This window comes from Colletotrichum scovillei (assembly GCF_011075155.1).
Source record: "Colletotrichum scovillei strain TJNH1 chromosome Unknown Contig00010, whole genome shotgun sequence".
Classification (NCBI taxonomy): domain Eukaryota; kingdom Fungi; phylum Ascomycota; class Sordariomycetes; order Glomerellales; family Glomerellaceae; genus Colletotrichum; species Colletotrichum scovillei.
In genome coordinates, this window is record NW_023336268.1 from 1601432 (window position 1) to 1625588 (window position 24157).

General features: G+C 42.3%; 4 protein-coding genes across 4 annotated transcripts; 3 read left to right on the forward strand and 1 right to left on the reverse strand.

The window, feature by feature from the left end:
• Positions 1 to 363: 363 nt before the first annotated feature.
• Positions 364 to 3735, forward strand: HER10_EVM0005180 (uncharacterized protein). Its single transcript, XM_035474803.1, has 3 exons — positions 364 to 932; positions 992 to 1409; positions 1462 to 3735. The coding sequence occupies exons 1-3, from the start codon at positions 759 to 761 to the stop codon at positions 1806 to 1808; spliced, it is 939 nt and encodes a 312-aa protein (XP_035327969.1). The 5' UTR covers positions 364 to 758; the 3' UTR covers positions 1809 to 3735.
• HER10_EVM0000681 (uncharacterized protein) lies at positions 2015 to 3544 on the reverse strand (the record flags this gene model as incomplete). Its single annotated transcript, XM_035470451.1, has 1 exon — positions 2015 to 3544. The coding sequence occupies one exon, from the start codon at positions 3542 to 3544 to the stop codon at positions 2015 to 2017; it is 1530 nt and encodes a 509-aa protein (XP_035327539.1).
• A 2109-nt stretch (positions 3736 to 5844) lies between the features above and the next one.
• On the forward strand, positions 5845 to 7413 carry HER10_EVM0011777 (feruloyl esterase b; the record flags this gene model as incomplete). Its single annotated transcript, XM_035481198.1, has 1 exon — positions 5845 to 7413. The coding sequence occupies one exon, from the start codon at positions 5845 to 5847 to the stop codon at positions 7411 to 7413; it is 1569 nt and encodes a 522-aa protein (XP_035328549.1).
• Positions 7414 to 23468: 16055 nt separating this feature from the next.
• Positions 23469 to 24048, forward strand: HER10_EVM0003991 (uncharacterized protein; the record flags this gene model as incomplete). Its single annotated transcript, XM_035473651.1, has 3 exons — positions 23469 to 23486; positions 23547 to 23705; positions 23776 to 24048. The coding sequence occupies 3 exons, from the start codon at positions 23469 to 23471 to the stop codon at positions 24046 to 24048; spliced, it is 450 nt and encodes a 149-aa protein (XP_035327846.1).
• Between the last annotated feature and the right edge of the window lie 109 nt (positions 24049 to 24157).

Here is a 24157-nt window from a genome sequence, read left to right on the forward strand (position 1 = left end):
TGTCCCGAAGCAGAACAAATGAATTGCCGCAAACGAGACACGATTGGTCCTTGCCCTTTGACACCCCGTTAAGGATCTAGTTATACTAAGATGAGTGAACTGGGAACCCTGCTTCAGAGGAAGAGGAACGACATAAAAGCTGGTGCTCCTATTCAGGGCGCTTGGTCAAAAGACCAAGGAGAAGTGGAATCCGAGAGAAGACTTGTGCAGTTAGAATCGGGGTATTGATAGTCAAGCTTTCAACATAGGGCGTATCCACATCCACGTGACACCGGTCTCCGACGAAGGCCGACTCCCACTTGATGTAGCCTTGGCAAGAGCAACTAGGTCTCCCTCCCCGAAAATGTACGTGTACCTCAAAATCCACGTCATTGTTTCTTGCTTATCCTATCAGAGTTGAATTCGATGAGACTCTGACCGACGGCCGAGAGTCCGGTCCTTGGTGGAATAGTGTTTGTAAGTCGGGAATCCCGCCTTTCAAAGGCCCACATCGTGGGCCGATGCTCAGAGCCAAGACGCAACTGCTTGATTCATGGCATGCTTGCGTAGACTCGTCGAAGGCAAGAGAATGGTAGTATAGGAACATGGAAAGATACGTACTGCACGCGACTGCAGATCGGGCTGGAGTTATAAAGTCGAGCGATGCTCGTGTGCATTTCTAGCTTCCCCCTCACATCCCACAGACTGAAAAGCATCATCTTCCTCAACATAGATCAACACGCTAGACTCAACCCTCAAGCACCTCTTGTATCTTCAACATGTCTAAACTTCTCACCATCTTCGGAGCCACTGGAAACCAGGGCGGTTCCGTTGTGAGAGCAGCCCTCGCCGACGCCGTTCTGTCAAAGGAGTACAAGATTCGCGGCATCACTCGGGATGTCTCCAAGCCCGCAGCTCAAGCTTTAGCCAGCAAGGGCGTCGAAGTCGTTTCTGTATGATCCGACCGCTATCATTCTTGATATAGACTAAGAGATTGCTAACATGGAAAAAGGCCGACATGAACTCAAAGACCTCTCTTGCCGAGGCGATCAAGGGGTCCCACACCGTCTTCTTCATGACCACGCCCAACTTCACGGGCGGCGCCAGCGAAGAGCAGGCTCACGGCAGGAACGTGGCCGACGTCGCGGCCGAGACCGGCGTCAAGCACCTCATCTACTCGTCTCTGCTGCACGTCACCGAGACCACCAACGGCCGCCTCAAGCACGTTGTCCACTTTGACGACAAGGCCGAGGTCGAGCGCTACATTCGCGCCAAGGGCATCCCCAGCTCCTTTGTCCTGCCGGGGTACTTTATGAGCAACTTCTCTGCCCTGCAGATGATTCGCAAGGGCGAGGATGGGGTCTATAACCTGGCGTATCCTGTTAGCGACAAGGCCAAGTTCCCTCTCATTGACACCGAGTCCGATATTGGTGAGTGATTCCTAGAAGCGCCTAGTCCGATACTAATACCTTCATTTTGTAGGCAAGTACGTCGTCGCGGCAATCCGCAATGAGAGCACCCTCCTCGGCAAGCAGATCTTGGCAGCTGAGGACTACTACACGCCCACGCGGATCGTCGCCGAGTTTGAGCAGGTCACTGGCAAGACGGCCCGTTTCGTGCCCGTCGACGCTGAGACGTACAAGGGCTTCTTCGCTGGGCCGATGGCTGCCATGGCTGACGAGATGCTCGAGAACCACCTCTTCATCGACGAGCCCGGATACTATGCCGGCAAGGACTTGAAGGAGAGCCAAGAGCTTTTGGCTGGCGTTGGGCTCAAGGCAACTACTTGGAAGGAGTTCTTGGAGGCGAACAAGGCTGCTTTCCCGTAATCGGATTGGGAAAAGGACACCTGGTATGACGTACAGAATGCTGGGATCCATGTCAACATGATTTTGAGGTAGTGTCCCAGCGTGGTGTAGACTTTGCCATATATACACAGCCTTACTGAGATGATTTCCGAGTAGATGCCGTGCCCACATGGTTCATGTCTCAAATCCAGTGCTTATGCAGTGACGCGAAATCGGTATACAATGGCTCACGGCTCAGTTTCAAGCACCAGCAGGGGCCACGAGAGCGCCCCTTGCCAGTAGTTACCCAAATGCCTAGCAACGGCGCGGATAATGAAGGCGCCAGCGTCAGCAAAGGGCCAAAAGGTACGGCAGCGGTGCAGCAAAACGCCGTAATGGGCAAGGATGATGAGGGCCTCGGGACGATGCTTCCGCAGCATCTCGACGAAGCCGACCGGTACCTTTACCGAGAACGTCGACGCGGCCTGGGCGTAGTCCCCTTCGTCGAGGACGCGGCAAATGTCGAAGCACCACTGCAGAAGCCCAATGACTTCGTGACACGCTCTCGCGCTCGAATCGCTGAGGTCGGAGTCATCTAGGAGGCGTTTCAGAGACCCGCATTCGTCGCCCCTCGTGCTCATCCTCTTCTCGGCATCGAGGATAACGTTGAGGACGGGTGCGAGCTCGGTGTCTTGGAGGAAGTTCCGGGCCGGCGGGGTGACGGAGTTGACGCCGCGGTTGAGGTTGAAGCACTCGACGAGGCGGTCGATGAAGGACTTGAAGTCGGAGCGGTAGTGAGCGAGGGTGTCGGCGAGGACATGCCTGCCTAGGATGGCGGAGAAGAGGAAGCGAGGGACGGCGGTGACCTTGTCGTCTCTGGCCACGGTTTCCGTTAGACGGGTAAAGGAAGAGAGGGCGCGGTTCTGGAGCTCTGTGGCGAGGTCGTGGAGATGGGCGGATGACCCGGGGTAGAGCTGGACCATGTGGAAGGCTGTGAAGGCGAGGATCTCGTCGAGTAGGTAGGGTGAGTCCACGGCGCGTCGGACGGCGATATCGAGGGCGCTTCGGGCTGGGCCGGTGAAGTGTGGGACTGAAGCTGCATGGTGTAGCAGGATCATGTGCTGCGGTGTGTAGATGGCCTCTGAGGGTTCGTTTGGTGTGCCTAACATCGACAAGCCGAGCTGGCAGTCTAGAGATGGAGGAGCTTGGGTGCTGCTCAGCTGCGTCGTGGAAGCTGGAGACAGAGTCTGGTCACTCTGGTAAGAATTGGAGCCGAGACCAGCCGCGGCTGGCACGTCTGCAGGCCTCGATGGCAGGCCATGAGACGGATGGCTTGGTGCATGAGTGAGTTCGGATGAGTTGCTTTGTTGATGAAGAGCTGGTTGTAAGGGCAGCTGTGCGCGCTCAATCGGCGCATTCGCGTCATTGTTTGTATTGCCGTGACTACTTCCTCTGGAGCCTGGCGATGGTGATCGGGCGTTCCATTCCAATGTGCCCTGTGACCTGTCGCATTGCGATTGAGGTTTTTGCGCTTGTCTGCGCTTCTGCTTGTTCACTTTTGGCGGCGGGAAGAAACACGCGCGCTCTGCGACCTCGCAATTCGCGCATGAGGGCTGACGCTCATCGCAGCGAATGTGACGACGCTTGCACTCTGCGCATCCATTCCGAGACTTCTTGTGAGAGCGGCGAGTCTCTTGGGCCCTGGCGTTGTCTGCGACTATGCTTCCGTTGTCGCTCGAATCGTTGTGACGCGCCGAGGCGCGCGTTTCTCGAACCATGCTGTCGTCGGGCGGGCGATTCTCGTCGATCACCGTTCCCCGTGGAACGCGCGGAGCTCTTAATCCCAGTCAGTGCCCCCTTTCCAGCTGTCGGCATTCGCGATTCATGAATGTGCCTCCTCTCAAGAGCTTGATGCGTTCTAACTTTCACAATGACAGCATCTCCATGTACTAGGGGTGGACGAGCGGAAGGTATCCCATTGATATGACCATCGAGGAAAATTACTTGATCAGCCCGCGTACGCAAGCATCGCAGCACAGCCCCGCCTAATTGAACGCATAGCCACATCCTCGGATTCCCCCCATCAAAAACAGCCATGCTAAGCTACTAGGTAGTTTTCTGCATGGAGTGCGCTGCAAGCTTAGTCATACCACACAAAGACTGTCGAGTGAGAGACGTTGGAAATGTAGATCATTTACAACCAACTGGCATCAAGTATTCAATTCATTCTGTTATTTCTCTGCATGGACTCTCAGAGCATGTGAATTGTGACAAACGGCCATTAATACGAGAAATATGGTACAATAAGGGTGTTCAAAAGCTTACTTGTATTCTGCTCCCTGCATGATCTTGTCATTACCTATTGTCGTGATAGCTTCAATCGTTTGAAGCTTCACTACCCGTCACGTGACCCATATTCCATATTCACCACGACCCACACTCGCTCTCGCATCCTACTACTGCGTGGGGTCTCTCGGGTAGGTCCGAAGCTCCTTGCCTCTTGATACATCAGCTATGTGGGCTTAATTGTGTCTACCCTGGGAGACCCAGAGAACACATTCCATTCAGTAGATACGGAGGCATCTTCGGGCCGACTTGGAGAACCCGAGGTACCAGTCACCAAGTAGATCACACCTGAACCCCCGTAGCCATGAGTCCATGAGGAATCCTCTCACTCTCCTGGCCAGGTTGATGGCTTGCTCTCTGCGGCTCTTCCTGGAGCTACACTGGATTTGTAGGGAGTGCATAAGGGCTCATACGAGTTGAGTACCAATTCAAGTTTCAAACAGTAAATATCGGCAATGGTGTTGTGTCTCGCTTGTGTGAATAGTTACTGAGCCTTGCTGTTTATGGCTTACAGCTTACACGATCGAACCGTTCCAGATAACATCGCAATAGTCTGTAGATGTGCCCTTGCCAAAAAGGTATGGATTCAATATTTGTCACTATCCTTTACAAAGAGAAGATTTCCTAGTGAACTAATCCTGCTAAGTATTAGTATGTCAGCACGCTTGAGGTTTACATGACGGACATAAGCTCGGACTTGATGACCTCGACACAAACTAACCTTACTTGCTGAATGACCCACCAGACGTACCGCAATGTGCGGGACAGGGGTGAGTCCTTACGCTCGAAGTTCCTGAGCACTCCGTCAAGTGACAACCGGTAACGATAACCATTGGCAACTACCCAAAGAGGCAATTATCCCCTCGGAGGTACTTAGTCAAAAGTGAGTAACATCACTCCAACTTCTTGGTCAGGATTCTAGTCATCTTTCAGCACTTCATATACAGGGAGTCTTAAATTAATCTAGGGCACAACATCCAACTAGCTTCCCGCTATACCATCTATATTTCGCAAAGATCCAGTCTATGGCCCGTTGATCTCATCCAAACCAACAGTGAAGACAGCCCATGACAAACCGGATCCTGGTTCAGAGCACCTTGTCGAACCGAGCATAAGCATCGCATTAGTTCACTAAGTTATTACAACGTCTTGTCGATTTTCATGTAAGGTCTCTAGACTACGAGAATATGTGCTCTCCTGTGCTTTCGCCTCACACTTATGCTGGAAGAAGAATGAAGCGTAGTAGCATTGGACTGAGGCCCCTCTCTTCTTGCCACAGGCTTAATGGTCCGAAAAGACTGAGATCATCGCCGTTCTCAGCCGAGTGCAGCCACCATGATTGCCAATGACAGGGTCCCAAATTTATTCGAGGCTTCGATCAGCTATGACAGGCAGGCCCGGTGACCCCGGCAGCTGATAGTATTACATGTAGTCTCAGCGGATATACCGATGGAAACTTGCGCACGTTGTGGTTTCTGACTTTTCCCGATTGCCTCCACCCATTATGGAGATGAGCAGAGGCTTGGCATGTACCTCTCCTAAAGTCAGTGGCCGGGTATTGTCTATATAAGCTGCTCTGCTTTATCAGAATACAGTTGATTTAGTTCTCATGCAGTAGCTTCAGTTCAATCCCTGTCGTCTTACTTTTTCAGTCTTCTCATCTTCCCAGCCGCGACTACAGCTGAAGACACCCTGTCTCAAACTCGCTACATCTTATCCAACAGGCGTGGCAATGGTCAAACCAAGCGTTGTAGGCTTGTTAGCTCATGCTGGCCTCTTGGTTCAACTTGCCAATGGCATGGAAGACTTCCAGCAGCACTGCGAGTCCTTCACGTCTTCAGCTGGTGGTGTCTCTTTCACGTCGGAGTACATCACGTCTGGAACGGAGCTCGCTCTCACCGAAGCCGATGCTACGTGCGGAATCTTCACACAGTCTGTATCGGTCAATCTCTGCCGCATTACGGCTCAGGTCCCTACTTCGAACCGTTCCGGATTCTGGTTTGAGGCATGGCTACCCGAGGACTGGTCCGGAAGATTCCTTGCGACAGGCAACGGCGGACTAGGCGGCTGTATCCAGTACTATGACGTCGAATACGGTGCCTCTCTCGGTTTTGCAACCATTGCGACTAACAATGGACACCAAGGATACACTGGATCCCCCTTTCTCCACAACCTCGACGTCATTCAGGACTTTGCCTACCGCTCCATCCAGAATGGTGTTGTCGTCGGCAAGGAAATCACTCAAGAGTTTTACGGAGAGGCCCATGAGAAGAGCTACTACCTGGGATGCTCAACTGGCGGCCGCCAAGGGTTGAAGGCAGTCCAGTCTTTTCCTGACCTGTTCGATGGCGTCGTTGTTGGAGCGCCTGCTATTGCGTGGAATAACCTGACGTCGTGGGCTATTCAGTTTTATCCTCTTCTTGGGACGCCTGAGTCTGCGACATTTGTTCCTCTAGACGTGTGGCCTATCATTCATCAAGACATTCTGGACCAGTGCGACCAGCTTGACGGTGTTGCAGACGGTATCTTGGAGTCGCCTAACCTCTGCAATTACAACCCCGATGGCCTCTTGTGCACTGAAGCTCGAAGCACTGGCTGTCTTACAAGTACACAACTTGAGACGCTCAAGAGTATTTACTCACCTGTGCTGGATGCAGCCGGAAGCCTGGTGTACCCCAAGATGCAGCTTGGATCCGAGTTCACCGGCGCGGTGGACAGTTACTTCTCCGGGGCAGTCTCACCCGTGTCGGACTGGTACCGTTATGCCATTTTGAACGACTCCAACTGGGATGCCATGACCCTCCGTCCGGAGAACTACACCGTTGCTTCTGGTCTCAACCACTTCAATATCGATACCTGGGATGGTGATTTATCGGCTTTCCAGAACCGCGGTGGTAAGCTTCTCCACTGGCACGGTTTAGCCGATGGTGTTCTGTCGAGTGAGAATTCCCCTCGGTATTATGAACATGTCTCGCAAACCATGGGCATGGATTCGGAGGTTCTTGACGAATTCTACCGATTCTTCCGCATCTCTGGCATGTCCCATTGCGGCAGCGGTAATGGGGCGACCTTTATCGGCCACCAGTCAGCAAGCACTGCCAGTCTGGCCCCGGAAGAAAACGTGCTGATGGCGATGGTTCGATGGGTTGAGAGCGAAGTGGCTCCCGAGACCATCATGGGGACCCGGTACAAGAATGGCACTAGTGACAGTGGTGTTGATTTCAGACATAGACATTACAGATGGCCATACCACAATGTGTACCAAGGTATTGGTATATCACTGCTCTATTATACAGAGTAATAAGTAAATAGGCCGCAAGTCTATAATTAGGTCCTTATTAATACTAATACTAAACTTTACCTCCTATAATTCTATAGCCCGTTTACGAGTTACGTACGTACTAATAGAGCTAGGGCTACGCGTATACGGGGTAGGCCCTACGTACTTAATACGCCCTAATATAGTACCCTTTTTTTCTAAAACCGGGCCCCGGGCCTATTCCCTTTTTTTTATATCTAAGTAAGACCTCCCTAAGCTCCTTTTTTTTATTATTATAAGGCCGTTACCCTACTTTAATAGCCTCTCTTATACCCTTACGTAACCTTTAATAACTACTTAGTTTATTATTTTATTTTTTAAAAACCTAAATTAACTATAAATATTTTCTACTTAACGCTACCTATTTTTTTTCTCTTTTTTCTTTTTTTTTTAACTTATTAATTATTATATATTTAGCCCTTATTTATTACTTTTTTCCCTATATATTAATATTAATTACTAATATAATAATAACTTTTTTTAAAAAAAAAAGTCTTTATTCCTATATATTACCCTTAATAAACTTTCCCTACTTATTATTTATATATATTATATATAATTAATTTACTTATTATTAACTTTATTATAGATTTATTAATATAGCCCCCTTAGTTCTTATAAAACGTAACTAAGCTAATAAAGCTAGTAATACTCTTATTAAAAAACCTAAAAAAACGGGTAGCTCCTAGCCCGCGTAGCTAATATATATAAACTACTTATTTTTTATATTCTTATTACTAACTAATTAAGCTCTTAACCCTTTACTTAGTAATTTATATAATATTCCTTATTTTATATACGTATACTACTTAATTAAAGCTTATAACGCTAAGCTTTATTATAACTAACTTAATATATTATAAACTTATTACTTACTAACTACTCCTTTATTATTATTATTTTTACTAACTATATATATTCCTAAATACTAGTTATTAATACTTTTCGTATACTTATTCTAATTACTCTTATTAAGGCTTAATAAGTCCCTAGCTTATACGCTACTCCTCGCTACTCCTTTTTATTTTTAACTAACTTATTTTATATTTTAAATTTTTAATTTTATTATCCTAGCTTATTATACTTTAGCTATTATTATTACGGCCCTATATACTACCCTTAGTAATACTATATTAATAAGTTATTATATATTCTTTTTTTAAGCTTTTTATAAGTAATATTAACCCTTTATTTTATTTATAAAAGCGTACTTATTAGCTTATTTATAGCCCTATTTTATATATATTAAATTTTATTAAAAATGCTACCCCCTTATTTATAACTCCCGCGGCCCTTATTAATATTACGCCCGCGCCCGTTATTTAGCTTATTCTTATTATATTACTTATTTATAACCTAGGTATTATTATTAATAACGCCGTTTTTAAGCTACCCCTTAGCGTTCTTATTAATACTTATTACTTTTATATTTAAATAGTTAACTTAGCTTATTTATTACGTATTATTAACGCTTTTAAACGTATTACTTATATTTTTAAAACTTTTATAAATATCCCTTATATAAGCTACTCTTTTATATACCCCGCGCAGCCCCTTTTTATTACTTTTTATTAATTTTTATATTTAGTTTATTAATAATATTATTATTATTAATAATAACCCTGCTTAGCTTATTTATCCTAAGGGCGCTATCCCTATGCCTTTTATTTATACTAAGGGTACTAACCCTACATAACCTCTTAATAATAATAACGTACCCCTTATATACCTTAATAACGTACTTATTAAGTAGTACCTACGTTTTTTAGTTTAATTAGTTTTTATTTATATACCGCTCTATTATTACGTTTTTTATTTAATTTAAACTTTTTTTTTTACGTATTTACTATTAATACGGCTAGGGGGGTACTTATTAATATACCCCTAGCACTACTTCCGTACTTATATATATAATTAAGGCTTAGCCCCTTAACATTATTCTTTTCTCTTTTTTATAATTTTTATAAATATATTATCCTTAATATAATATCGTAGCTCCTAAATATCTTTTTATTATTATATCCCTACTATCGAATTAAATACTACTTTTTTTTTAAGCCCTTTATAATTAATAATTTTTAACTTTATATAATAACTCGCTTTTTATTTTATTAATTAAAAACTACCCTATCTCCTTCTTATTATATATAAAGCTCTAATAAAAAATAAAAATATATTATAAACCTTATAATAATTAAGTATTTCTAACTAATATATAAGCCCGTAGTTATTTATAACCTTATAAATATAAAAAGTCCTAGCTACTTATCTACTAGCTTATAACTCAACTACTTTTACTAAATATACTTACTTAATAATACCTAGCTCCCTACTACGAACTTTTATTTATCCTCCTCTTATTATATTACGTTAATTAATATAGCTACGCTTTTCTTAATAATAGTATTATTTTACCTTATTAATATTATAAACGCTCTACCCTCGCCTTAGTTAAGAAGTTTACTATCCTTACTATCCTTATAAATAATAAGTAGCTTAATAATAATAAATCATACTTAAAAGTACTTTATTTAGTAATATACTAATAAAAAGTAATATATATATTATTATATATAAACTACGTAAAGTATAACTATTATACTTAATTTACTTAATCCTCTATATAAAAATAATATAAGTAATATTTTATATATTAGTTTTATTACTCTATTTAGCTATCTATTTATAAGTAAAAGCTATACTTAGTTACTTTTAATTACTAATAAATAATAAGAATATTCTTAGAACTTATTTATAAAAAAAGCTCTATTTAAAATAACCTCTTTAACTAAGCCATAAATAAAGAAAATTTATTTAAATAATAGGTCTACTAACTTATTAACTATAAGCTTCGTAATTATTATAATATAAATATTATATTTTATATACTAATTTATTATTATTAAGATTATATTATATACTTTCCCGTTTACTAAGAATATTAACCTTAATAAACCCGTAATAAAATTTAAAAGTATCTTATTATATAAGCGCGTTAGTATTAGTAATAAAATAAATAAGTTATAAAATAAATAATAGCGCGCCTTTATTTTTAATATATAGTATAACTACTTATATATATCTTTATATTTTACCTTATCCCTAGTTAAAAATAGCCTCGTTATATTAACTTTAATATCCTAAATATACCTAAATAGCCCGCTATTACTATATTATAATAATTATTAATAATCTCTCTCCTTATCCCTCTTTTTATAATATATATACTATAACCCCCTTTTTAAATAATCCGTTATCTCCCTAAACTTAATAATTTAAACTCTTCCCTTATTATTACTTCTTAGTATATATAGGTTTACCCCTCTTTTTAATCTATTCGAGGTTTATTATAAAAATATCCCTTTATTATAAACTTAATAACTAGCTTATTATAAATAAATATAACCCGTTTATTATTTTAATCGGGCGCCCCCTAGCGCCCTTTTATAAAATATATAGTTTATAAACCGTACCCTTAATAATAAACTTAAATAGCTATAAAACTATTTTATTACGTTCTTATTATAAATCCTTATCGCGCAGTACTTAATTACTTCCCCCTATAAATTTAGGTTAAGTACCTACCCCCTTTAATCTTTAATTACCCTTTAGTACTATAATATATTTTAAGTTATAAATAACCGCTATTATTAATAATAAGCCTTATCCCTTAGCTACGTTATTAAAATATCCTCATATCTTATTTACTAACTTCTTAGCTACGTTATTATTTTCCTCCCCCCCTTAATAATTTAGTTTCCTAAATAATCTATCTACTAAGTTCTATATACTTAGTTTAAATTTAATCTTAATATTAAACATAACTAAATCGTCGAGCTAATATAGCTACTATAAATTAAGCCGCTTTTATATTTAAAAATTATAAATTAAAATAATCTATCTAAACTATTATAATTACTTAGAATAAGCCGATATACTAATACTAATACTATAAACTATTAATAATAATAAATAGCTTATTATTACTTATTCTATATCGTATTTCTACCCTTATTAATTTCTTTAAATAAAAAGCTACTAAGTACTAATAACTCTTAAATAATTAATATAATACGGCCCTATATATAAATTTCGATATATTTATATATAACGCTATAAGTAATAATAAATTAAAGTATTATAGCATAAGTATTTATATAAACGCGTTTCATAACTACTTAAATACTTATATTATAGCACTATTAAACTATATATTACCTTTTTTCTACCCTTAGGTTATTTATAAATAATAAAGCTATTTTTAAATAATTCTTAATAAACCGCTAATAAAACCTTATAAAACCTAAAAATATCTAAATATCCTTAATATTACTAAGTAGCGACTACTTTATTACTACTATTACGTACTCTTCCTCTATACTTACCTTTATAAAAATTATATAGCTTAAAAACGTTACTTCCGTTTTATAAAATTTATACTTCTCTCTGTTTAAGTATAACCCTATTATTATAATCTCTCAGTACTTAGTATATATACTACTCGGACTCCTTAATATTAATACTATAAACTAGAATATTATTTAAATACGTAATATAAGTAATATTAATAAGGCTTACTAAGGCCTTATAAATATATACTTAAAAGTTATTAGGGCGTTAGCTAACCTGAATAATATAACTATATACTTAAAGTACTTATATTATATATAAAAAGCTATTTTCTACTTATTGCCTCTTTAATATATACTTAATAATACGTATTTTTAATATCTAGCTTCGTAAAGATCTTAGTAATTAATAATTTATTTAAGATTTCCTTAATTAATAATAATAATATCCTATCCTTACGTATTATTTTATTAAGTATTTTATAATTAATATAAAATTATAACTCTCCCCCTTTTTTTAATATAAATAAGATCGGGGCCCCTATTAAGCTCGTTAATTACTAAATCTATCCCCTTATTTTTATTTTTATAAAGTAATCCTTAAGGACCTTTAGCTCCCTCTTTAATAATAAGTAAATAAGTCCTTATAATACTTTAATATTATCCTCGAGGATAATCGTATACTCATAAGCTAATCGAGCTAAGAGTTTTATAACCCTTTTTTTTAAAAAGACCTCTTTAATATCCCTATATACCTTTTATTAATTTATTTTTATATTTTCGTTACTTACGCTACTTATTCTTATTATAATATATATATTCTTAATATTTAATATAAGTAATGGGCTTATTATTATAGTACCTTCGTATTATCCTTAGCTATAAGTATTATATATATAATATACGTAGTCAAGGCTATTTAAAAACTCCTAATTTACTTTTTATTATTACTAAATTAATATAATACTTAAATACTAAGTAGCGCTATATTTTTTTTTTTAGTATATAACTAAGTTAATATTCTCTAATTAAGGTATTCTTAGTATTAATACTAATATCTCCGTATTTATAATTACAAAATAATATAACTATTTTTATTATTTTTACGCTATCTCTTATTTAGATTTATAAATAGTAGTTCCCTCTTATTATTAGGGTTTCTTTATTATATTTTTAATAACTTTACTAAGTAAATTTATAGTTGTTATAAATTAGTTATAATATAGCTAATACTAATTATATTAAGTCCCGATTTATAATTTATTAAATTATTTTAGTTTTATTATTAACTATTTATATATAATTCTAATAAAATCTCTAGCTAATAGTCCTATTACCTCTTTTATTTTCGTATTACTAATATAAGTATTATATTTATTATAATTATTATTCTAGCTTATAACTTCGCTAATAATAATTAAAAACGTAGCCCCTTTTATTATAAAATCTATACTTAGTTTTAAAATATTACGTAATAAAGTACCTAACTTTTATATATATAATAGCTCTCTAACTCTTTTTAAAGCCTTGGGTAATTTACTTTCTTATATCTTTCTTTATTATAATTATAATAATATAAAGTTATTCTAAGTCTTATTCCCTTTTATAGCTTAGTTATTACTCCCTCTCCTTACCTTCTTATTATTATTACTACTTTTAAACGTTACTTATATACTTTTATTAATAAGCCTAATATCCTTACGTTTATTATTTATATTAACTAGCTCCTTATTAAATTCTTATACTAACCTCGTAATAATCTATTTTTAATATATATTTAATATACCTCGCTATTAATATTAACTTTTATTATATACTTAGTAATTAACTTTGCGCTATAATAATTATATATACTTCGTATTTGTTACGACCCAACACGCATGACAAGGCCAGGGCCTGCCCCACAGGACCTACGGCGGCTACCACACCATATATGCGGGAACACGAACTCAGGGCGACTCCTCTCGGGACGGAAGAACTATGGGACAAGTCACGTGACGATAAGAGATAAGGAACTCCGTACGTTCGAGATACGGGGTCCGTCCTTTCACGATACGGAACCCGTATGTTCAGAACACGGGAACCGTTGGGTAAACATACGGACAAAGAATATGTTCAGGAACGAGACTTGTATATAGTGTGGACTTGAGCCGGGCACAAGGACAGACTTCCATAGCTTCTTCAGCAATCAACTTAGTATCAGATCTTACGATCGCTTTCAGCTATCTTCACTGAGAACCCCTTCTGACAAGACTACGATTGATCACCGAAGCCTTACCCACCTTACGATTTACAGACATAGCTTCAGGGAAGCTATCCACGACTACGACACTGTTTACTTAGTTATCGCAGCCTCAACTTCTGCTAACATACTCACTACGACTAGCTGGCCGTAACACTTTGATTGCTCCTGTTCAGTAAGTTCACTCTACGAAAAACTAACTAAACAGTACGAACGATGTCGTCCCGCGCCTCAGCCAAATCTCCTACCGGCTCTTCAGCCTCTTCCAAACAACCTGTTCGAAGCCTGGCCGAGGAAATGGAGACAGCTCCTATGAACGTCGACTCCGACGATGAGGTCACCCTCAAAAAAGAGACCTACGATCGACTCCGCGAGAGAGTCAAGAAAGGAGACGCAGACATCGCCAAGGTACAGACCATGTACAACGAAACCGCGAATGAGCTCCAAAACCTCAAGATCATGATCCAGCAGTTCGGGAATGGCCCTCAGCGCATTCAGGACCTGGAGAACGAAGTCATCCGACTCAGAGAACAAGCAAGTACCAATGTTCAGGCGCTGGGAGAGGTCAACACTCTCCGGCGCTGCCAACATCATTGGTACCCCATCCAGGAGGACGACAGAAACTCAAACTCAGCGCACCCATCACCTATGACGGCACCCCAGGTACTCTCAAAGGATTTCTGATTCAAGTCAAAACTATCAGAACTTCCATCACGGAGACTTCACCAGCGAAACCGAGAAAGTTGTACGCCGCCAGCTTCCTCAGGGACGAGCCTCAAGTGGTTTGAACCTATCCAGGAAGAATATCTCAGCAAAGAAACTCTTGACGAGTGCTCTGAAGTACGCGACATCTACAGTAACTTCAATGGATTCGAAGAAGCTCTCAGGTCCCTATTCCAGGACCCTGACGAGAAACGACAAGCTGAACGCGACCTAGCGCAGCTACGACAAACCAAATCGGCAAAGGAATATTCCGCCGAATTCAGACGTCTCAGTGCCCAACTGGACCTCACTGACGACACCAAAATGTTCATGTTCTACCAAGGACTGAAGGACGAAGTCAAGGACGAGCTGGTCAAGCTCGACAGACCAGAAGACTTCCTTCAGTACGGAGAACTCGCCATCAGAATTGACAACCGACTCTATGAACGCAAGAAGGAAAGGAAGGAACGACCTAACACCGGACGCAAGTACCAATGGCAACCTCAACGCAGTTTCCAGGCGAACCAGCGACCTCGCAACAACTGGAACAACAACCGACAAAGCACTGCCTACGGACAACATGACGGTCCCATGGATCTCAGTGTCGCCAAGAGAGACAACCGCCCCAGGAAGGACTTCAAATGCTACAACTGCGACAAGCCAGGACATGGCTAGAGACTGCCGACAACCCAAACGCATCCAACACCAACCCGTTCCAGAAAAACGAGCCAATATCGCGAGCAAGGAAATTCCCCACGCTCTCATGGACGGCTTGCTACGACGACAACTGCCTTATTCACCAAGACAGTAAGGAACAAACCGGATGGTACCCTAAAACCCAAGAACAACGAACGACCCGGATACGACACCACCCCACCACCTGTCAAGACCCTAGCGGTGGCAACCAAAGAAGAAGAGATACCCATCTACCGACCTCTCACCCTCGAGGATAACAACATCGAATGTGTCGCCATACTCTCTCAAATCTGCCAGAATATAGAAGAGAAGGCCAAGACAGACCCCATCATGAAGGATACCCTTCATCTCCTTGAAGAAAGAATCATGCAAAGACTTCAGGCAAGTACAAGGAGCAACTCCTCAAATTCGAAGAAAGAGGCCCTGACACAGAAGAAATCATGGGTAATCTCGCCCACATGGCACGACGAAACAACAAGAAACAATCCCTTAGGAAGAAGGGACCCCATCGGACGACATCCCGACCAAATCCATCTGTGTGATGCGACGAGACGACGGAAACAAAAAATTCATTCGCAAGGTCAAAGAACAACTCAAGAACCTAGAACGCGAAGACAAAATCGAAGTAATCAAGAGGCCCAATCTTGACTTCGAAATCAAGAATGGAAAGGTAGACTTTCGACTCAAGAAGGACGAACTTGAGATCGGCTCCAGCAGCCACACCTTCGACGAAGAATCACCCTATGATTCGGACGAACCTCGCGACGTCGCTCGACGACGTGCTCAGACGGAGATCGACCATGGATTCTATCCTAGTGTGGACGACACCAGCTCTGATGAGGAACCCGAAGAACCACGGTGTAAGAACATTGATCCGTACGAAGACGACCAGACAGTACAGTTCCACGGAACTAGTCAACCTAAGGAAGTACCTATGACACCACTAGTCAAAGGAGATAGCTCCTTGCTCAACACCAAGGACGCATTCCACGAAGAATTATTTTGGGCAGAATGCCTCGACGATAAGTGTCTCTGGCATCTCTCACCCAAGAAAGAAAGTCGCTTCTACCCCCGAAGACGCGACGACCGACCTATCAAGGACGTCTACGTCGACGACCAACTACCGAACTGGACGCTCACATACTTCAATGGACTCGACAAGGCAACATTCGAACCAGACCCATGCTTTCCTATGCGATGCCAGAACAGCAACGACATGGAATGGGACGAATGTAGACACGACCATTGTCAGATCCACTACGTTCCCAAATCCCAAGCCTGGAGGGAACGAGAGGAACAAATTGAACAAGAAGCACGACTGAGAAACAGACTGTCAAAAAACTAGGAAGGCCAATCGCAAAGGAACGACGAAAGGCGAAAATCGAAGACAAGTTCCTATGTGCAACCAGACAGTGCAACGACGCACACCTATGGGTCAAACTCGAAATACACGGACACAGACTGCGCGCTATAATCGACAGCGGCGCACAAGGAAGTTTCATATCACCAAGAGTAATGAACAAACTCGACCTACCATGGGTATGGAAGGACAATCCATACAAACTACAAACGGTAGAAGGAGAAAGAGTTGACTATGATGACGGATATGTCAATCGAGAGACCGTACACCTTTCGACATATATCAACGATCAACAAGAACAACTACAGTACGACATCACGGAGATTGGAGACATCGACGTCATCCTAGGAATCTCGTGGTTACGAAAACACAACCCACGGATAGATTGGACCACTGGCCAGGTCCTATGGAAAAATCCAGTCACTGAACGACCTAAGAAAAAGGGTTCAAACGGATTTCAAGCAACACCTGAAGAACAAGAACAAACACGATACATAGCCTTCATCAGGACGATAGAAGACGACAGGATGTTCGCACCCGGTACCGACGATCGAGGATCGCAACGACTCCAGACTATACCGAGGAGTACCGGATACACGAAACTATTCATGGAACCTGAAGAAACAGGGTTACCAGAACACAGCAGCTGGGATATGGAAATCGAACTCAAAGAAGGAACGCAACCCGGTTCTATCAATATACCCTATGAATCAAGAAGAACAAGACTATCTCGACGAGTACATCGACGAGAAGCTCGAAAGGGACATATTCGACCTTCGAAATCCCCGCATTCCCTTATTCTTCGTACCAAAGAAAGGAGGAAAATCGAGACCAGTTATCGACTACAGGAAACTCAACGAAATCACGAAGAAGAATTGCTATCCTTTACCCCTCATCACTGAGCTCAGAGACCTACTTCACGGAGCCAACTGGTTCACCGCGATAGATCTCAAGGAAGCATTCAACCAGATTCGAATCAAGGAAGGAGACGAGTGGAAGACGGCATTTCGGACTCGCAGAGGACTCTTCGAGTACCTCGTCATGCCCTTCGGACTTACCAATGCTCCGGCAACCTTTCAAACGATGGTCAACCACGTACTCCGGAGTTCGTTGACATCTTTGTTGTTGTCTACATTGATGATGTTCTCATCTTCTCTCCCGACCTCGAAACACACAAGGAGCATGTCCACATGGTATTTCAGAAACTCAGGATGCCAAACTGTACGCCGAACCCTCCAAGTGCGAGTTTCACGTACAGAAGGTAGACTTCCTCGGATACACCATCACGCCAGGACAAATCCATGCAAGCATCAAAGGTGGAAGCAGTCAGGGACTGGCCTACACCGCAGAACGTCAAGGACGTACAAGGATTCTTGGGATTCGTCAACTTCTATCGACGATTTCTCAGGACTATGCCAACATCGTCAGACCTCTCAACAACTTGACACGAAAGGATGCCCCATTCATTTGGGATCCCAAGTGCGAAGAAGCATTCACCAAGGTCAAAAATATGGTCGTCTCGGAACCAGTTACCAGAATTCCAGACCCCCGGAAGCCCTTTGAAGTCGAGACTGACGCCTCAGACTTCGCCATGGGAGCGGTCTTGGGACAACGAGACGAACAAGGAAAGCTTCACCCATGTTGTTTCTACTCCAAAGCATTTCACGGAGCAGAATTGAATTGGCAAATCCACGACAAAGAACTGATGGCCATCATCGAAGCATTTCGAGAATGGAGACCACAGTTATCCGGAACCAAGCATGAAGTCACAGTCTACACAGACCACAAGAATCTCGCGAACTTCGACAAACAAGAACCTGAACAAACGACAAGTCAGATGGAGCGAGTTCCTATCTGAATACAACTTCCGAATCATTTATCGGAAAGGTTCAGAAAACAGCAGAGCAGACGCTCTCAGCAGAAGACCCGACCACGAAGTCACGGTCCCCGAGGAGACACAGGTTATCCTCAAACAAGAAGAAGACGGTAGCCTTGTACCAACTACGAAGCTTCTTATGATAGCCAGAAGGATCAGTACCAGCCCGACTGGAAGGATGACCCCTGAGCTCATCATGGAAATTCACAGTGCACCTGCACACGGTCACCAAGGAGTTACCAAAACGTGGAAACGGATTCGCCAGCACTACGACAAATCCGCCACACGCGCAGAAATTGCGGAAGCAATTAAGGACTGTGCGACCTGCAAGAAAAGCAAGAACAGCCCGCACAAGCCCTATGGCGAGCTGCAACCATTGCAACCACCAACGGAAGCATGGCAATCAATCTCATGGGACTTTATCGTCAAACTACCAAAGTCCAAAGAACCACTCACGAACGTATGGTACGACAGCATCTTGGTTATAGTCGATCGACTCACCAAGTTCGCCCACTTTATACCTTACAAAGAGGCCAGCAGCGCAGAGAGTTAGCGTACACGTTCCTCAAAATCGTTGTTGCCAACCACGGTACGCCGAAGGAAATTATCTCTGACAGAGGCTCTCTGTTTACTTCAAAGTTTTGGAGATCCCTGATCTCGCAACTTGTACAGATCACAAACTGTCAACCTCTTTCCACCCGCAGACCGATGGACAGACAGAAAGAATCAACCAGATTCTCGAGACATACCTCCGTTGTTATGTGAACTACGATCAGAACAACTGGGTAACATTGTTACCAATGGCCCAATTCGCATACAACAGTGCAGTTGGCGAAAGCACAAGAGAATCCCGTTCTACTTGAACTACGGATATCAGCCAACAGTGTACGGAGAAGCACGACAAGGACCACAAGCTGTTAAAGCAGTGGCCAGCGTGGCAAAACTCAAAGAAATCCAGAAGAAAGCATCTTTGGATCTCGAGTTTGTACGTCAACGCATGAAGAAAAACGCGAATAGATCAAGGATTGGAGGACCAACCTTGGAAGAGGAGATAGCGCCTACCTCCTTCGCCGCAACATCAAAACAAAACGACCAAGCGACAAACTGGACTACAAAAGCTCGGACCTTTCGAAATCATTCAGAAAGTCTCAAACGTCAACTACAAGTTGAGACTACCAGACACGATGAAGTGTCATCCAGTCTTTCACATTTCACTTCTCGAACCAGCACCTAAGGGCTCACACACAGAAGATTGCATCATCGTGGAACCCAATGAACCAGAATACGAAGTCGAAAAATCATCGACCATAGAGTCAGGAACGAAACAAAAGAATTCTTAATCAAATGGAAAAACTACGGACACGAGGAAAACACATGGGAACCCGTCACGAACCTCCAGAACTCTCGACAGCTTCTCGAGGATTACCAGAAGACGACACCAACGGCCCCAGGGACGCGAACTCGTCGCCAATCCCGAAAGAAGGCCAGTCGGCATCATTAGAAACGCCAGCAGCCTGGAGATCGCTCGACCCACCGCTCGTGAGCATCCAGCGCAGGAAGAACACCATCCTCTTCTTCCAACTCCTGCATACCACGAGCAAAAGTTTCACATGCCTCTCCTTCACTTTCTTTCGGATCGCCCGGATACGAGCAAGACGGCCCGCTGCCTCAGCAACCTCTGACTGTATCCGAGCCAGTTTTTCATGAAGATCGAGCAAGGCGTAGCCTGCTCCTCCTTCTCTTCCCATTCTTGACGCTGGTCACTCAGCCGTTGCACTACGAAATAGTCAGCCTAAGAAACCGGAACAACGGCGGAAGCACGAACGACTCGATGCCACAACGAAACCATCGCAAGAACGCTTCAGGTTTTGCAGCCTTGGCACGTTTTGGCGCCATCAGCCATCCGACATGGACGTTTGGCGCGAAAACACCGAGTGCAGGGCATAACGTCGCTAGAACCAAAACGATCAAACACGTCGTCACAAGCCGACCGAAGTTTCGAGATAGTGTTTTTCAAAGAACGTTTTTCAACACGACCTGACATCGTGTCAGCACATTGCGCTAGAAAGGCAAGCTTGATGATTCCCAACCTGGGAACAAGGGACCTACTTATAGGCCTAGAGGACTAGACCTTTGAGAGAGGAGCTGATGTTACGACCCAACACGCATGACAAGGCCAGGGCCTGCCCCACAGGACCTACGGCGGCTACCACACCATATATGCGGGAACACGAACTCAGGGCGACTCCTCTCGGGACGGAAGAACTATGGGACAAGTCACGTGACGATAAGAGATAAGGAACTCCGTACGTTCGAGATACGGGTCCGTCCTTTCACGATACGGAACCCGTATGTTCAGAACACGGGAACCGAACCGTTGGGTAAACATACGGACAAAGAATATGTTCAGGAACGAGACTTGTATATAGTGTGGACTTGAGCCGGGCACAAGGACAGACTTCCATAGCTTCTTCAGCAATCAACTTAGTATCAGATCTTACGATCGCTTTCAGCTATCTTCACTGAGAACCCCTTCTGACAAGACTACGATTGATCACCGAAGCCTTACCCACCTTACGATTTACAGACATAGCTTCAGGGAAGCTATCCACGACTACGACACTGTTTACTTAGTTATCGCAGCCTCAACTTCTGCTAACATACTCACTACGACTAGCTGGCCGTAACAGTATTTTAGTTTATTAAATAGGCTCGTAATATATTACTCTTCTATTTAATTAAAAAATAGCTCTACTTCTAATTTATCGTAAGCTGCTATAAAATAATTAATTATTTTATTATCTTTTTAATATAGCTTCTCGAGCTATAAGCTCGCTATTAATATATAATTACTTAAATTTATTAACTAGTTATATAAATACGCTTCGAATCCTTTTTATAATAATATAGCTATATATTATAAATCCTACCTCTTTTATTCCTCTATATAATATACTTAAGTAGTCTTAGCTCGCTCTTAAAAAAATATAAAGCTATTACTATTTTAATATTATTACTAAGTAGCTTCCTATTATATAACTAAGTATTAGTAATAATTATATAAAAATAGTTTTAATTCCTTTAGCCCCTTTTATTATAAATAAGGGCTAGAGCTAATAATATAGCAAACTTAAATAACCTTTATATTATCTCTTACGCTACTTAATAACCCTTTATTTATCTTATTTATTTTTTTACTTATTTATTATAATATAATAAATCCTCATAAAGCCCTTACTCTTTAAATAAAATACCTATCTTATTTTCCTCTTTTTATTATAAACGTTCTAACTCTACACGTTATTAATAAATATACTACTTAACTTTAATAATATAAATTTATATTTTTAACTTTTACTTTTTTTAATAACTACGCTCCTTAATACTTAGTATATTACTACTAATTAAAAGGTTTTTATAATTACTTTTATAAGCTTCCTTACGTTATAAATACTTAAAACTCGCTACTCCCTAGGGGTAGGGTAACTAAGTTATTATAATTTATATAATAAGTATTTATTAATATATTATTTATTAGTCCGTTAAGGGGTTAATAAAAAGTTTAGTTTATTACTATTTTATTATATAAAGTAATAAATAAATAGGCTACGAGTTTATAGTTAGGTCCTTATTAATATTAATACTAAACCTTACCTCCTATAATTCTATAGCCCGTCTACGAGTTACGTGCGTACTAGCGGGGCTAGGGCTGCGCGTGCGCGGGGTAGGCCCCGCGCACCCGATGCGCCCTGACATGGTGACTACAAAGATCCTGATACTTGGAAGTGTGTGCTGTAAGTAGGTCTAGACAAATCAGCTTTGCTGGTGCGTGATTGTAGTCAAAGAAATAAGTCAAATAACAGCACCATGAGCTCCTTTTTCTTCCAATAGGATAATTGCCTTTGTGTTGTGACAGACAAGTGTTACCTAAGGTGAAAACTCAATGGCTTACCGCCTGAGGCACTCAACAAGGGAAGTTTCCTTCCCTGTCTGTAAGGCAGCTCAAATGGGACGGAAGTTGATCCGTCACGCAGTCCCAGTTACCTTCCTCTTTCATCAACGTCTCAACCTGGTAAACAGTCACCGCAATTTTGACTTCCTCGTCTCATACACCGGACGATCTACCTCGGACGATACAATCCTAATAAAACGATGAGGTCCTACAAGGGAATGTGCTCGAAGCAATTAAGTGCTACAAAGAAGTATGCTCGAAGCATTCCAGTGCTACAGAAAAATATGCTCGAGGTAATTGTCAATTCTTCTTATCAGAACAAACGAGCACGACATCTAATTTCGAATTCACAGGATATCTCACTCTGTTGATACCGGCTGGAGGCTGGCCCTCCAAGCCCGGACTTTCGATCTCTCGGACTCTTTTCTTCCTGAAGATACCAACTCGCTTTGACGCAACGACAGCAAATCTTCTACTAGAAAGGGCAAAGAAGTCGACCGACTATTTCGTGCCTCGTCAGCTACTTCCAACAGGTGGCCTATGGCTCTGGCATACAAGATGGTTTGTGAATTATGAGTCTTACAAATTCTCAACAAATAGCCTGAAGGAAATGGATGGAGTTTCCGGGTGAGCTCGTCGCCTGAGGCTCCCGGATAGCATGCCTCCCCTTGCTCCATCGGCAGGAGGCAGAGGCATCATCAGAGCCCACGGTGTCTGTGGGATAATTTCTTTTATCGAAAAGAGAGAAGGAAACCCTTTCTCTGCCGAATTCTTCTTCGGCCGAGAAGCATCTCTTCACCCTCGAAAAATTTCGAATCGAAACAACAACAACATCGACGGCAACTTACCAAACCGCAACCATGGCGACGTCCCACGGCGTAAGCCCACGTCCCATCAGATGCCTCGAAAGTTTTGCTAATCGTACATTTACTCGCTAGGCAACTGTCGAAGACGAAGTATTGGAAGATGGATCCGAGAAAGGCGGAACCTCCGAAGAGACCGAGAAGCCTCTTCTCGCGTACAGATTAGAAGAGGAGATGTTGTTGTGGAAGAACCAGAGCCCCATAGTTCTCTGGCAATTGCAGCTCTTCCTCGACGTAAGCAACTTTCGCACTTGAAGAACCCCAATCGATCATGATTGCCATGCTAATCGTCTTGTGTTCTCAGGCTCTCGTCGCAGCCCATGACGAGGCCGAAGACTGTACGATCGACCTCGACATTGATGCCTACCTCACCAAGAGATGGCGCCGCCGCCAGCGCGTCAAGTACACGAGGGGACTAGCGGTTTACAAGGCCCAGCGCAAGGCAATACTCAAGATTGAGATGGGAGTCATTCGGGACGGTAATATGGGGGAGGCACTCCAGGCCGCTTTCGATCGTGTTCAAATCGCCCTAATCGAGAACATGACGCGCGTCAATTTGCTGTTGAGCATGCTCTGAGTGAGCCTCTTTGGCCTCTCGTTCTGGCTGTGGCGGATCGGAGTTGTCAATGGGACGCTTGGCCGGAAGAGCCCAGCAACGAATCGACGATGGGAGGTGTCAACACCGA